Genomic DNA, 16,547 nt, shown 5'->3' on the forward strand with positions numbered 1-16,547 from the left:
AGTTCCATTACAATAATTTGTCACACAACAAGTACACACACAAATGTCAATGAGTTAGTTAAATAAGGCTTGAGTAAATTCAAAAGATCCTATGTTGGATCACAGAATAAGACACAATCCTTCGCTGGCACAGAGATTCATTGTTCCCAGAGGGCTCCCATCTCACGCAAATGTATATACTGCATATTTGTAAAAACATTAGGAAGCAATACAAATAAATGCCAGAGGACCAATTTTCCCTTGAATAGACGAACCAGAATTCAGCCCAAGAGTGGTAGCTAAATAGGGACCTATCCCGTTAGTATGGATCTCTGTCAATATAGATCCACATGAATGACTTCTTCCCCATTCCCTTCCTGAATCAAGGATGTGATTGAAGAGAAAGGTATGAACTAGAGTGGGCTTCACCCTAGAGATACCAAGTGATTGTTGGGAGCTGGTGAAAATGAGAGGTTATCTCAAGCTGCCCTTGATACTGGGGATGGACCAGACACTTAGATGACCAGAATGAGTGGAAGGGAAAGATGTAAAAACACTTGCAATCGTCCTCTGTGAAATCATGCCAAGAATTCCAGCTGAAGTTACAGACAGGGATAGAGATGGGCATGCTGAGCATTGTAGTCAGATCAGAAATCAAGTCTGAGAAAAATAGTATGTGAAGAATATGTAACCGTGTCATTTTCCTCTCAGTCAAATGAGAAAGAAATTAAGTTTCTAATATGGAAAAAAATCCTTCAGAAAAAAGTCACTAACCAAATATTTATACTTTTGTTAAAAACCAGAATTTGTAACCAGCCAGTATCTTTAACAGTTTAGTTTAAAGAGCAAAAAAAAGTAGTCATTAAATAAAAATTATGATATTTAATTTCATAGTTATGAAATAAAAATTATGAAACCATTGTATTAAATAAAAATTACCACAAAGGAAAATGTCCCCATACAGTAACTAATGATATTATCAATCATTACATTTTGCTGGGGAATAATGTATCTTAGGATAGTACCAGCACAAACAGAATATAACTAATATGCAGAACAAAGCTAAATGCACAGGGTTGCTTTAATAGTTAATCCTGCAACTCAGTCACAAAGGGACTGTAAAGCAGCAGAGAGAAACATTAAACAATGTGAATTATTGTTATGAACAACTGGTGTGGAATATGAGGAACAGTAATATGAGTGTTAAATGACACATTAAAAAGGGACTGCTGCACTCATATATTTTTTCTAAACCTCACATGCAGATTTATTTCAATGGCGAACTTGTCGAACCAGGCTTGAACCAGGATGGCATTTTGATTGCCATGCGTGGTATTCAAATGATTGCTGAAATACCTGAGATTGGAGCCATCGTCACATTTAATGGATATGTCTTCTCAATACAACTCCCATACAGCAAATTTGGCAACAACACTGAAGGACAGTGTGGTAAGGATTTATTAACCCCTCTCTTTCCCACTTCCTCTGTTTTTGTTCATCAGCTCTTCAGGATTATCACTGACAGGAATTTGTCAAAGGGAAGTAAACTAAAATTAGGAAACCTGTCGGAGTTGGTCACTGATATTCCATTTGTTCAAAGATATGGGCTCAGAAGCTATATATTAGAATGACCGAAATTGTTATTTTGGTTTTAATCTTGGAAAAACAAGACTAAATCAACTCAGTAGAGATTAAAATGTATTACCTATCAGCAATGCAATCTAAACGTAGAAAGGGCCCAATTCTTTCCATCTGTTAGGTGCCTAAGTGTTCTCAAGTCCCTCAAAAATCCTTAATGCACCTACTTCTCTAACATGGTATCATTATAGCTTTAAAGCTATGTCACACAAAGTAGCAAGCAGGAGAGGGATGCCTCCAACTTTTGTATTAACTTTTTTTCATGGACTTGAAAAGGGTAGAATAGGATTACACTTAGCCACATTATTAGGTGACATCTTAATCAGCATCTAATAAGTGGAATAGGATCATACCCAAACTATTTGACCAATTCAGTATGCACACCAGTTTTGCATTTGATCCTAGCATAATGTCACATATTTTGTCAGTGGCTTACCTGCCTTCTCATCTGGTTCCTTTTGATATCTTTCAGGCACATGCACAAATAATAAATCAGATGAATGCCGCTTGCCAGATGGTCAGATCATTTCTTCTTGTCCCAAAATGGCTTATCACTGGAAAGTTTCTGATAATCAAACTTGTTTGACACCACCACCTATCATTACAACACCTCCTCCTTTCTCGTGTGAACCTTCTTCACCCTGCAAGGTTATTTTGAGCAAGTAAGATCAAACTTGAATTCTTTGATCTTCTCTGACTTAGGCAATATTATTCATGTATCTGAGAAAAGCTGGGGGTGAGAGGGATAAGAACTATATCCTCAGGAAATACAGGCCAAATTCTAAGGTTTCCTGATGCACACCTCTGATGGCTAAACAGTTATGCCAGTTGCACTAGGTCACAAATGCAATGGAAGTCCTATGCAAATGATTCTTGATGTGAAGGAGCTTTTCAGAGTTAACACACAGTTCTCTGTGGGGAATATTAACAGATCAGGGATTTGGTCAGTAACAAAATCCAAATTTTCTGGGCTGCATAAAATAGCTCAAAATTGTTTCTTTTAACTACAAAATTATTTACCTTCCTATCTACATTTCAGTGTGCATGTCTACGCATGCATTAATGCACATTACCTAATGCACATTCAATTTAGTACCTCCAATGTGAAGTACTAAATAAATATGCATTAGACTGCCCTAATGCACAGTACCAAAAGCACATTTTTTTAAGTGATGCTTAATGTGTCATAGCCTATTCTACTCTGCATTAGCATAATTGCACAGGGTTTTTTTATGTGATGCTTTAATGCACAGTAAAATAGGCTCCGGCGCATTAAAACACATGTGTAGATGCACCCAGTGTATATCTATTTATACTCCAATATTCTTTTTCATAACTGCATTTTAAATTTGTCAAATGCTTTCTATGGAAGAGAGTAATGAGTCTGGTCTGTTAACAGCTAAATGGATAAATAGACACTATATTCTATAGAAGTCTTAAATCGTAGGCAAATTGAAAATAATAGTTCTGATGGCTTCAAACTTCCCAGCCTTTCCATTCTTGAACATTTCTCCCCAATTTGTGCCCCTTTTTCAAGCTCAGATAAATTTCCCCTGAAAACCTCATTTCTTAGGAGGATAAAATATACATGTGTGGTATCTACTTGGGCTAGAGCAGATTTTGTACAGGGACCAGATGAAGTGAAACTGATTTTTTTTTCCTGTTGCATGTAAAGAGTTTTTGAAGAATGTCATAAAGTGATCCCACCAGAACCTTTTTACAAGGGTTGTGTTTTTGATGAATGTCGCATGAGGAAGCCCTCTATACTGTGTTCAAGCTTGGAGCTGTATGCTTTTTGGTGTGCCAGCAGAGGTGTTTGCATTGACTGGAGAAATGAAACCAATGGCACATGCCGTAAGTACAGTAGCATTAAAAAAAATGTGTAATAATGAAGCACTTTATTTGTTATAATGGGAACATATTAAGTTGGTCCTAACACAAAATCTTTCCTTAATACACTATAAACCATAACAAGTCTCTCTGGCAATGCCTTTGCCTCCCCTTCATTTTACCAGTGACATGTTTTAAGGTGTTCTTGGTGTTTCTTAAACATGAGGTTTTAGAGTGGATGATTTTTAGGAATCTTTGGGCAAATTACTGCCTGGGAATGCAGGGGACTGGACTCCATAACCTGGGAGACTCTTTCCAGTCCCGTGCTTCTATGTCCTGTATTATGTTCCTATCTCAGTGGTTTAATAGGAACATGACTCAGGGGATGCAGGCTTTGGAAACAATATTTACATATTTAACTCACATTGTTGTTAACGTGGAGCATCAAGGAGCTAGCTCTGTAAATATGATATTCTGATCTTATATCAGTATAAATCTAGAGTAGCTTTACCAAAGAGTGGTAGTTGACAGAACTGAATCAACATGGCACCCAGTGACCAGTGGTGTCCCCCAAGGCTCTGTTCTAAGACCTGTTCTCTTTAATATATTTATAAATGATCTGGACTCTGGTGTCAGGAGTGGACTGGCTACGTTTACTGACTACACCAAACCATGGGGAAGAGTGGAGGATAGGCTGGTGATCCAGCCTGACTTGACAGGCTCACAAGGTGGGCGGATGAAAACCTGATGGCATTCAATATGGAGAAATGCAAGGTGCTTCATCTCAGGAAAAAAAAAACCCACATCACACTTATAGGCTCAGCAGTGCTACACTCACTAGCACCATGACTGAAAGAGACTTGGGGGTCATAATTGACCACAAGATGAACATGAGCCACCAATATAGTACCATGGTAGTCATGGGTGACTTCAATTACCCAGACATCTCGTGGGAGGATCGCTCAGCAAAATCTGAGCGGTCGCAGAGCTTCCTCTCGTGCGTGGATGACCTCTACCTGACTCAAGAAGTCTATGGGCCAACGAGAGGCAAAGCGCTGCTCGACCTGGTGCTGGCTACTGGGGAGGACCTAGTCGGCGACCTAGTGATCGATGGGAAGCTGGGTGACAGCGACCACGAGCTGATCACCTTCACCATCTGCCGAAAAGCTGGCAAGTCGGTCAGCAACACGCAAGTCCTTGACTTCAGGAAAGCCGACTTTGACAAGCTCAGGAGGCTTGTCAGTGAGGCCCTAAGGGACTGTGACCGCAGGGAGAGGGGAGTTCAAGAAGAGTGGTTGCTCCTCAAGGGAGCGATCCTCAATGCACAAACTAAGTCTATTCCATCTCGGAGGAAAGGCAGCAAGAGGGCACAGCAGCCCCCCTGGCTCTCCAGGGACCTAGCAGACCTCCTGAGGCTAAAAAGAAAGGCCTACAAAGGATGGAGTATGGGAGTCACCTCCAAGGAGGATTATTCTGCACTGGTCCGGTCCTGTAGGGAGCAGACCAGGAAAGCCAAGGCTGCAACTGAACTCCAGCTAGCTTTGAGCATCAAGGACAATAAAAAGTCCTTTTTCAGATATGTGGGGAGCCAGAGGAAAAGCAGGGGCAACGTTGGACCCCTGCTGAACCAGATGGGGCAACTGACAACTGACGCCCAGGAAAAAGCCAACCTATTAAATAGGTACTTTGCGTCGGTCTTTCATCAGCCCCATGGGACGCCCGTGCCTGCTACAGGGCCGGGAAGTCCGGGTGAGGGTGATCCCCTGCCCTCCATTAATGCTGACTTTGTGAAGGAACATCTTGAGAAGCTGGATACCTTCAAGTCAGCCGGCCCTGACAATCTTCACCCCAGGGTACTCAAGGAGCTGGCGAGCATCATAGCCCAGCCTCTAGCGCGGATCTTTGAAAACTCTTGGCGCTCTGGTGTAGTGCCCGAAGACTGGAAGAAGGCCAACGTGGTGCCTATCTTCAAGAAAGGGAGGAAAGTGGATCCGGCTAACTATAGGCCCATCAGCCTGACTTCTATCCCGGGGAAGATCTTAGAAAAGTTTATTAAGGAGGCAATCCTTAATGGACTGGCCGACGCCAACATCTTAAGGGATAGCCAGCATGGGTTTGTTGCAGGTAGGTCTTGCTTGACCAATCTCATTTCCTTCTACGACCAGGTGACCTATCACCTGGGCAAGGGAGAAGAGATTGATGTCATATATCTTGACTTCAAAAAAGCCTTCGATCTGGTGTCCCATGATCGTCTCTTGGAGAAACTGGCCAATTGTCGCCTTGGGTCCCCCACGATCCACTGGCTGGAAAATTGGCTCCGGGGTCGGACCCAGAGGGTAGTAATTGATGGAAGTCACTCATCGTGGTGTCCTGTGACCAGTGGGGTCCCCCAGGGCTCTGTCCTTGGACCCATACTGTTCAACATCTTCATTAACGATGTGGACACTGGAGTCAGAAGCGGACTGGCCAAGTTCGCCGATGACACCAAACTTTGGGGCAAAGCATCCACGCCAGAAGACAGGCGGGTGATCCAGGCTGACCTGGACAGGCTCAACAAGTGGGCGGATGAAAATCTGATGGTGTTCAATGCCGATAAATGCAAGGTTCTCCACCTTGGGAAGAAAAACCCTCAGCATCCTTATAGGCTTGGCAGTGCTATGTTGGTTAGCACTATGGAAGAAAGAGACTTGGGGGTCATCATTGACCACAAGATGAACATGAGCCTGCAATGCGATGCTGCGGCTAGTAAAGCGACCAAAACGCTGGCTTGCATCCATAGATGGTTCTCAAGCAAATCCCGGGACATCATTCTCCCCCTGTACTCGGCCTTAGTGAGGCCGCAGCTGGAGTACTGCGTCCAGTTTTGGGCTCCACAATTCAAAAAGGATGTGGAGAAGCTTGAGAGAGTCCAGAGAAGAGCCACGCGCATGATCAGGGGTCAGGGAAGCAGACCCTACGATGACAGGCTGAGAGCCCTGGGGCTCTTTAGCCTGAAAAAGCGCAGGCTCAGGGGTGATCTGATGGCCACCTACAAGTTTATCAGGGGTGATCACCAGTATCTGGGGGAACGTTTGTTCACCAGAGCGCCCCAAGGGATGACGAGGACGAATGGTCACAAACTACTACAAGATCGTTTCAGGCTGGACATAAGGAAGAATTTCTTTACTGTCCGAGCCCCCAACGTCTGGAACAGACTGCCGCCGGAGGTTGTTCAAGCGCCTTCATTGAACACCTTCAAGATGAAACTGGATGCTTATCTTGCTGGGATCCTATGACCCCAGCTGACGTCCTGCCCTTTGGGCGGGGGGCTGGACTCGATGATCTTCCGAGGTCCCTTCCAGCCCTAATGTCTATGAAATCTATGAAATCTATGAAATATGATGCCACAGCCAGCAAAGTGAATAAAACTCTGGCTAGCATCTACCGATGCATCTCAAGCAAAACCCAGGAAGTCATCCTCCTGCTGTACTCAGCATTGGTGAGGCCACAGCTGGAGTATTACGTCCAGTTGTGGGTCCACAATTCAGAAAGGATGTGGAGAAACTTGAAAGAGTCCAGAGTAGAGCCATGTGCATGATCAGAGAGCAAGAAAGCAGCCTTTATGAAGAGAGGTTGAGTGCCATGGGACTTTTCAGCCTGGAACAGCATAGGCTCAGCAGTGACTTGATGGCAGCCTATAAGTACATAAGGGGAGCGCATCAGGATCTGGGGGAACGCCTGTTCACCAGGACCCCACAAGGGAAGACAAGGTACAACGGTCACAAACTCCTCCAAGACTGTTTTAGGCTGGACATAAGGAAAAACTTCTTTACTGTCTGAGTCCCCAAGGCCTGGAATAGGCTCCCTCCAGAGGTGGTACAAGCACCTACTCTGGACACTTTCAAGAAACATTTGGATGCCTATTTTGCTGGGATCCTTTGACCCTAGCTGACTTCCTGCCCATTGGGCAGGTGGCTGGACCCGATGATCTTGTGAGGTCCCTTCCAGCCCTAGTGCCTATGTCTCTGTCTGATTGAAATGGTTATGGATTTACCCAGATATAACCAATATTAAAATCTGGCTAGTTGTGTTTTGGGAAAGGGAAAGCCACTATTTCACTGTATTATGTTAGTATCCACCTAGTCATTACATGAAACTATACTATTAGATTTCTGGAAGGGAAAAAAGTAGACTGGGCGCTTATAAGTGTAAAATGATGATACAGAGTACAGGGATAGACTAAAATTCATGTGTCACAACTCAGCCTACCAACCATCCTTAACTGTTGTGAAAGTGAGCACATCTACATGAGGCACTGACTGCGCAATAGCCAAATAATTCTCTAGCAGCACATCACAGCACAGACAGTGCTAATATGCTGCTGCGCAGTACTATTAGGCTACTGCACTGTAGTGTCATTTAAAAGACATTCACTGGCAGTACTGCACAGTAAGTCCAATTACTGCTCATTTATTTACTACTTGCTTATACAAGTATTAATAAATGCGCAGTAGCCATTGAACAGTAGTGTCTCAGGTAGACATGCCCAATGACTATCCTACTAGCAGAATTTGAGCTTGAAAAACATGAGGAGTTCACTGAGATACAAGGGATCTCTAACTGCTAAATGTAACTCAAATATTTTCCCTTTTCCTTACAGCGTTCACCTGTCCAGTGGGTACAGTGTATAAGGCATGTGGACCTCTTAATCCTTCAACTTGTAACCCAAGGTATGGGAAAAATCGAAGTTCAGTGTGTCCTAATGGATCTTTGTCATGTAGGATCCTTAACAAGTAAAGCTAGTCAATAATTCACAGCAAAAATATTACCTGGTGATTTTAGGACTTTGGGATGAATCGTTTCACTATTGAACCGAAAATCAATTCAGAATTTAACCCGAAATTCCCATTTTTTTATTTACAAAGCCGATTGTTTCATATATATGTATTATCTGTAGGCCATGACATATATCCATTATCTGTAGGCTGTAACCTCTTGCACAGACTGCACTTAGTTGTTTAATGACTACAAGAAAAAGCAGTACAGTAAGGCATGTCTTTTTTATTGTTACAGGGATATTCAACTCAGCGGCATTGGCCTAACTGAAGGATGTTTCTGCCCTAAAGGAAAGACTCTCTTGAATTCAGACAGTGAAACATGTGTCCCTGAATGCAGTGAGTAATTTTGTGCTTTATTCTCAGAGCAGATAGGGCTTTGGCTGGCAGGCAAGGGGTTGGTGTTCCATTGTCACCTTTGCCACGGACTCTGGCCAAGTCACTTCACTATCATTCTTGGTTAAGTATTTTGAGATGTACCGATGAAGAAAACCTATATAAGAGCTGAATATTTTTGTTATTTATCTAGAACCCCAATCCAGTGTCTGTTTGCATCAACAGTCTTTCCATTGACATCCGTGGGTGCTGGACTGCACTCTTGGATTTTAAAAGAATACTGAGTAGGGTGAACTAGCATTGCTTATGAAAGCAAGTAACCAATAACCCAGGCCAGTTCAAAACCCACTGCAAGCATGACCCACATATAATTCCCCTACATAGCTTTCTCAGAGCATCTCAGTCCTGATATGCAGCACTGTTATGATCCTCCAGCTCTTCTCCACAGAGATTAACAGTCATAGTAATGGCCACCTGGATTATTTTAATGTATAGATAAATGTGTACTGAGCACTAGATTGAAAAAATCTTTTCACTTACATGATCTTAATCATATTTCAACCATTGTTTACTGAAATGACTTACATAAATTCTGACATCTTCCCTGTCCCCATCTTACTGGTCATTTTATTTTAAAATTGTGCCTTCAGTAAATCTGCTCTGCTCCCATCTCTGAAAATTTTCATCTGTGTCCAAATCAATCTCCTAGTCCTCTTGTAGAATTTCTCTTTCAGATATCACTGTTTCAAACTACCTGACCTTACTGACATAATTGTTATGCTAAATCATGACAGTAGCATTAATATGCATGTCTTCATTCTTTCAGTTTGTGTGGGACCAGGTGGAGAGTCCAAAGCGGTAAGTATGAAAATCAGGTTTTGCCAAATCTTTTTAACAGGTTTGAGGAAATATACTTTTTGCAAATAGTCTGTCCCAATATTCTGCAAGCATCTGAATTCTCAAACCTATACTATTTTAAGAGAGATTAAGTTGCAAGTAATGGGTTCTTCTCTCTCTAAATTTTCCATGACTCATTAAAAAATAAGGACAAATAGTACTACAAGTAATCTAATATACTGGGGTCAGGATGGGGGGTTAACTTTGGCATACAAAAGTTATTAGGAATAAAAGAATGGACAGAAGGAAAAGTAGTTGTGGCCAGAAACTTTGCAGCTCCAGTTCCTCAACTGCATAGTTTCTACTGGTCCCATTTTATTACCTAGGATCTACGCCATTATCTCATGCAATAATTTTTCCCACATTCAAGGCACACATATAGATGCAGCATGCCTTCATATTTCCATCAAAAACTAAGAACGGACCAAAATATGTGGAGAAAGGCAATTATGCTCAGGGACCTTTGGGAACACATGGATTCTTATAGCGTTTAAGGATTTTAGGTTCCTTTGTAAAAATTAAAGTATATGAAAAACATTGATGTCATTATGTATAGCTTATAGCTATGAATAAATCAACTACAAACAGATGATTCTATTCTAAGCAATATTTTTTCTGTTTTTCCAGCCTGGAACAACATGGGAGAGTGATTGCCAAGACTGTATCTGTGACAATTCCACCGTTGAAGTGCACTGTGAACCACGCAAATGTCCACAAGTCAGCAAAGTATCTTGTGATAAGGCAGGGTATATCCCTGTGAAAATATGGACAAAAGATGATAAATGCTGTCCCAGTACCGAATGTCGTAAGTAGTCTCTCAACTCTTCCACGTGAGAAATGCAATATTTTTTGTGTATGTACAAAAAACTAGAACTCTTGGTTCCAAAATTATACCTTTTATTAGACCAACTGGAAAATGGCAAGAAAACTGTCCTTTTCTGCAAGCTTTCAGGATATTTTTTGTGTGGAATTTGGGGATACCTTTTCAGCATTTGGGGCGTTGCTTCAGTTACTGAGTGGTCACTTCCCCTATCCCAGTTGTTCACAGCATTTATTAGAAGCCTGAAGGGAACACCTTTAAAAATAAATACAGTTCCTTTCCCAGACAGATTTTTTCTGTCAACACAAGGAAAACACAGGTGTCTACAAAATAGTCATTTTAAATTTCTAAGCATTTTTAACTGTTGGAAGAAAACAAATTGTGTCACCCCTAGAGGTAAATATTAATAATGGCACTGAAAACAAAAAAGCTTCACTAAAAAAAAAAACCCTTTCCCATGAGAAAATGCCTAAGCCATTTCACAAGATCTCGAAAACTCTGGAAAACTTGTTTAGAGGTTTCATGAAGCCTCGTGAAGTCCTAGAAGTCACTAGATTTTCACATCCTTATACATTTTCATTCTCAAGCTTCTCTTTGATTGTAGGAAAAGAAGTTTTCACTAATCCACTCTCCTAACCTTTAAACCCATTCCTGTTAAGAATTAAGGTTAAGAGTACAGCTCATTACCTTTGAAAATGTAAAGGCTAAACAGAGGGTTATCTTCTCATCTCCCAGGCTACCCTGCGTTACATGTGTGCTCCTACAGCTGTAGTGCTCATTATGCTGCATGGGAAACCTAAGAAATGCTTGTTCATACAATACCAAATATTCTATAATTAAATATGATGAATTTTTTTTCCCCTATCTTATACAGGCTGCAACGTTAGCTTCTGCCCTGAATCCATAAAGACATGTGAAGCGGGCTATGAGTCACATATAGAGATGCTAGAAGGAAGTTGCTGTCCTGTCCTTAGATGCAGTAAGTACTAGGCTTTTTTTATTGTGCATGAACCAGCAGATAAAATTGTTATGTACTGGATAAGGTTGCTAGAGCTTACTCAGGAGACAATGTTGTTGAAGAAAACACTGTGAGCAGCAGGGTAAAAATCAATTGCCTTCTGTTATCGGATCTTGTCAACAAAATGACCAGTAACTTTCAAGTCTTTCTTCTTCTTTAAACCCCCCCCCCCCCCTAAACATGGCACTATATTTGTTCTCCCTTACAGGGGTACCACCAGGCTGTCTACTCAATGGAACTGTCTACCCAGTAAGTATATATGCAAACATTTTGAAATTTATCAGCATATAATAAAATAAGAAAAGTTTTTTTTCAGAACTCTAGCAGTGGCTGGGAGTATAGTTCTTTGCACAAAGCCAGAGACAATTGTAATTTATGATTTCATCAAAAACAACATTCCACACTCCTCTGTGCAAAAAAAAGCTTTTCCTGATGCCTGAGTTGCCTCTGTACAAAAGAAATTTTCCTCCCCCAATATAAATTATTTCTTTCACCATTATCAGATACTCTGGTTAAGAAAAAATGTGGTCACATTTTCCACGCATGTACAATAAACCTGTTGAGGGAGAACTCCATGTTCTCATGCATATGTACCCTCACTCAATCAATAGCAAAACCAATAGATTGTTTACACCTGACTTGATCTGCCTCCAAACCAGATTTTCACCATATCTAGCTTGTTCCCACTACATCTTTTGCATAATTGCTTAATGGCACTTCATAAGATATGGAATGGGAAATGATGTAAGCTAGAAATTGCATGGATAAAATTAGATTCTTCATTCTGTTAATGAACGGAGCTTACAACAGTAATGCTATTGCTAATGCTACAAAAGTCAACACAAATAATACCGATATTTGGATACTGAGGATTTTAAATCAGTCTTTTGCAGAACAACCAAACCAAGGCAACTGGAAGATGTTTTTACAAAAGAACTTATCTGTAGATTTCTATTAACTTTTTTTTTCAATGTTAATTACTTCTAGCCTGGAATGTCCTGGTACTTGCCTGGTAATAACTGTACCTCCTATGAATGTAAAGAAAACAATCATCACTTCTTTGTTGTCACAAGAAATAAATCCTGCGCTGCCTTGAACCCTGAAGACTGTGGACCAGTAAGTGCTTCTCCTCTAATTTGCATATTCATTTAAATAAATGGAATAGACAACAGCTACATGGGCAAAACAAGTTTTACCAGGGTCAAAGGACTACATGTGAGCACAGGCATTTTGTGCTACACAGCTCTCTTTATATCCCATCTGAATCTGAATTTTACTTTAGCCAAAAAGCAAATAAATAAAACGTTAAAATGTGAAACAAGAATAAAACATATTACAAACAAGCAAATTACATAAATCAAGCATTCTTGATGTACTTGTGATTAAAATTGATTATTTAGATCAAGTGGCTTTAAATATGTCCTCCCTAAGCTACGCCATATTTCTGTATACAGTAGAGAGGACAGTAATGTGTGGTAGAGGATGGGACATTATAATAAAGAGTGGGATTTTCAAAAGTTTCACGTGTCCTAACAGCATAAATCATATTGCCCTTTATGGAACCGGTCTTTGGATTCATGCAGGTGCCTCGGAAAAAAATCACAGTTTAGGAGACAGAGAAGGGGGGGGAAATTTTGAAGGGAATTCAATTGAACTAATTCAACTCAATAAAGATTTCAGGGCTGATTGGAACCAGGTCCACAAAGGGCAGTGGGAAGTCAGTATTTTATTAACTATTTTGCTAATGCTGGTTTTCCTGCAGTATTCTAGTCTCTCAGAATATGGTCCATTTGCAGCATGTATGTAGTGTTCAGAAGTTGTGTTGCTGTGTGCAATATTAGAATGCTAAACTCTGAGGACAGGATGGGGAATCAAGTACCACTTCACACCAACCTGTGAAGAAACTTCTTATTAATAGTGTATTAATATAGTACTCATTACCCCCTGTCTTTAAACTGCCTTTATACCCTGCTTTAGAATAAGCACCTGTATCAGTGAAGATCACTGATCCCTGCTACCACCAAAGAAACTCAGGGAGCAGGGAAGCTTCCTGCTTTGATACACAGACACTAATTCTGAACCTCTTCCCTCTGCTTCTCCATTCTAGGAGGGAGTCACATTGTCTGCAGATGGCTGCTGTAAAGTATGCTCAACACTACCAAAAGGTAAGTCGGGCTAATTTTGTGGTGCAAACAAAATGTGCAGTATAGGAAAACAATGTATTTAAGCAGATTAGCCATCTGGGGTAGTTGGTGAATAGGTACAGTGGATAAGAAAATGTGGTTTGAAGCAGAATGAATGCCTGTGAGTTTGAGAAGTATGCCTACTATCAGGGTGAGAAAGGAGACTATGGGGATAGGACATTTCCAGCACCTGGCTACAACTCCTTTGAAAACATGTAGCATTCACTTACTAGCTCTGCTGCTATATTTTAACCATTAGGTGGAAGGGACAAGGCCTTGGTTATTTTCTAACCTGCCTGGTTTCAATCACCTTGAGCAAATAGAATTGCATTTGAAATGTGCTGGTGAACTGTTGATTCTGCCCATGTCCTGTACCAGTGGTGCAAATGAGGAAGGGAGCTCCCCTCCTTGTACCCTCAAGCAGTAAGAACTACGTGTCATTACAACAGGTGGCACAATGGCATTTCAGCTCCACCTTCTCAGATTTTTACCAGTTATTGTCTATGGCAAATATACATCAATCTTCACACATCATTTTTATTATTTCCCTTTGTTTACTGAAAATCCAGGTTGCAAGCTACTGAACACCACTACCATCATCAGCCAGAGTGAATGCACAGCTACTGTACCTATTGAGCTAACATACTGTGAAGGAAATTGCCCTGCTTCTTCAATGTAAGTGATACAAGGCTCATTACTCACTCTGCTTGTATATCATTGTCCTTGTGGCCTCCTCCATTACACTGGTGACAGGGAGCAAATTAGCAATGCCTTTCTAATACATCCAATATCCATCCAGCAAGCAGGTGTTTTATTTCTGCTGTGTTGACTTGAATATTGAGGTTAACCACCTTAAGACCTATCAGTTATTAATAGATGGAAGCTTGATGGCAGAATGAATAGAGCCTTTAGCCTCTGAGAACCTGGGCTGAGGATTTGCCCCTGAAAAAATGAGGTAACAGTGGTAATATCAAATAGGCTCTCAAAGCACATATACAGCATTTGGCAATATTTAGCAAGGGGTGTGAATTTAGATTCTGGATTTTGTACCAGTGTCTCTAAGTCTTTCTTTGTTACTGTTTTTGCTTTGGGACCAATCAGATATTCTGCTGAGGCGAACATGATGGAACATAAATGCAAGTGTTGTCAGGAAGTCAAGACCAGCAAAAAACATGTGACCCTGCAGTGCCATAATGGAACCCGCATCGACTACTCGTACATCCATGTGGATGAGTGCGGATGTGTGGGCTCCCAGTGCATCCCACAAAGCAGCCATACCACCCCAGCACAGGTACAGGAACAGCAGCAACAGGAACAGATCCAGCAGCAACAATGGCAAGGCTAAAACCAAGCAACAGATGAAAGAACCAAAGCCAGGAAGAGCAGAATATAGACGGAAATAAATCGTTTCTAAAGCAGCTAAAATTTTGGACATTCAGATAAAGTTCTCTCTATATATGCTAAACATTTCTGTTTCCAAATTATTTCAGCTTCCATTAACAATTCATCTCATTGCTCTAAGAATCTTTTCCTTGCAACTTGAGAGGTTCTAAGATAAGGAAATCTTGAGGTTTGTTATTTTCTGAGTGATACCTTTCCTTTCATGCAGTGAAATCAAGTTAAATTTTACTGTAACTATTTTCACAGCTCTTACAGAAAATCTTTGCTATAAGCAGTAGTCTCTTCTTTTTGGCTTGATTTTTCTTTACTGTGACTGTGCAAGTCCAAGCATAAAATAAACATCACTGTATAGTTAATGAAGTTTCACTAGCCACAGTCATTACACTGTGTTCCATACCAACTTAAAAATGACTAATCATTTCACTGAAGTAGACTTACTACTGTTAAATCTGCTTTCATCCCAGCAATGTCAACAATCTACACCAGAAAAAATACGAACTTTATTTTCCTCCCTTTTTTTACGTGAAAGAATTTACGTGGTAGAAACTGCATCATCTTAAACCTTCAAACTTTCAAGATTGTGGGTGATTTGTAATGGGTGGTTTTCCATCAATATTCTTTGGAAAAGAAAGAAAGAAAGATAGAAAGAAAGAAATCCTACCATGCAAAGCTGCTGCAGAATATTCTCTGTTTACATGAGATTATCAGCATAGTAATGATATGAAAATTTGAACATTTTTATTACATGTTCTTGGTTAACTGTTTACAGAAGAAATATATATTTTTTGTCAAAAGGGGCATATGAAGGATTTTTTAACAAAAGTAATTATATTAATATAAATTCTTTCCAAGGAAGCTGAGTTTTTTAAAAATGTTTTACTATTGCTATTTATTTTGTTTTTGGAAAAATAGGTGTATTGGGCTATAACCTTCAGCAATAATGTTGTCCCCACTTTCTAGCCTCAGTTCATATCTGGGTGTGGGATATTTTCTTTTTTCTATTTTGTTTTGGTTTTTGTTTTTTTGTTTTTTGGTCTTTTTTGAAGGAAAGTGATGATGATGATTAATAAACTTTAAGCATTTTGCAACTTTTGTATCTTTAGATGTTTGTATTTCACTAAATCCCTTACATAAATATAAAATAAATGTAATACAATATTTTTATCCTTTCCTACCAGCCCCAGTTCAGAGGTCCCTGCATGTCATGATACCTGACTCCTGATACGACACTTGATAGGCCACTCTGTGTACTACACGTTTGGTGGCAAAAACCACAAGGGCTCTGAGCACTAGTGCCATCAGAAATCAGCTTGATATCTACATATTTGTAAAAATATGCTGCATATTCCTAAACCCAGCTTTCTCAGATTTTAAATCCTGAAATAACCAAGCCAAAAGTCTTCTTGTGCCACTTTTGCCATTTTATGGCAGTTTAGTAGATGCAGAGTGCTAAATAAGTTTAATGACGTTTCATTTGGACACAGCCCTCAAAAACAAGTTGTATACCACCTGACCACAGCCTACCTAATGCCAATTTTTCTATATGCCACTATTTAAGAAATGATCCTTTGGACCATGGGTCTAAACATGAACAAACCAGATAATGCAGAGGTGGGCAAAATATGGCCTAC

General features: G+C 40.4%; 1 protein-coding gene across 1 annotated transcript in view; it reads left to right on the plus strand.

The window, feature by feature from the left end:
- Positions 1-16,004, plus strand: part of LOC102568121 (mucin-5AC) — a 65,552-nt gene extending 49,548 nt beyond the window's left edge. The window contains exons 35-47 of the mRNA XM_059722573.1: positions 1,245-1,428; positions 2,090-2,279; positions 3,293-3,471; positions 8,087-8,156; positions 8,500-8,600; positions 9,424-9,455; positions 10,122-10,299; positions 11,189-11,293; positions 11,541-11,581; positions 12,320-12,448; positions 13,440-13,497; positions 14,085-14,190; positions 14,617-16,004. Of these exons, the coding sequence (XP_059578556.1) occupies positions 1,245-1,428; positions 2,090-2,279; positions 3,293-3,471; positions 8,087-8,156; positions 8,500-8,600; positions 9,424-9,455; positions 10,122-10,299; positions 11,189-11,293; positions 11,541-11,581; positions 12,320-12,448; positions 13,440-13,497; positions 14,085-14,190; positions 14,617-14,860 (1,617 nt within the window). The 3' untranslated portion in view covers positions 14,861-16,004. The remainder of the gene's footprint in view (positions 1-1,244; positions 1,429-2,089; positions 2,280-3,292; positions 3,472-8,086; positions 8,157-8,499; positions 8,601-9,423; positions 9,456-10,121; positions 10,300-11,188; positions 11,294-11,540; positions 11,582-12,319; positions 12,449-13,439; positions 13,498-14,084; positions 14,191-14,616) is intronic.
- Positions 16,005-16,547: the final 543 nt, after the last annotated feature.

Source organism: Alligator mississippiensis, chromosome 2, assembly GCF_030867095.1.
Source record: "Alligator mississippiensis isolate rAllMis1 chromosome 2, rAllMis1, whole genome shotgun sequence".
Lineage (NCBI taxonomy): Eukaryota > Metazoa > Chordata > Crocodylia > Alligatoridae > Alligator > Alligator mississippiensis.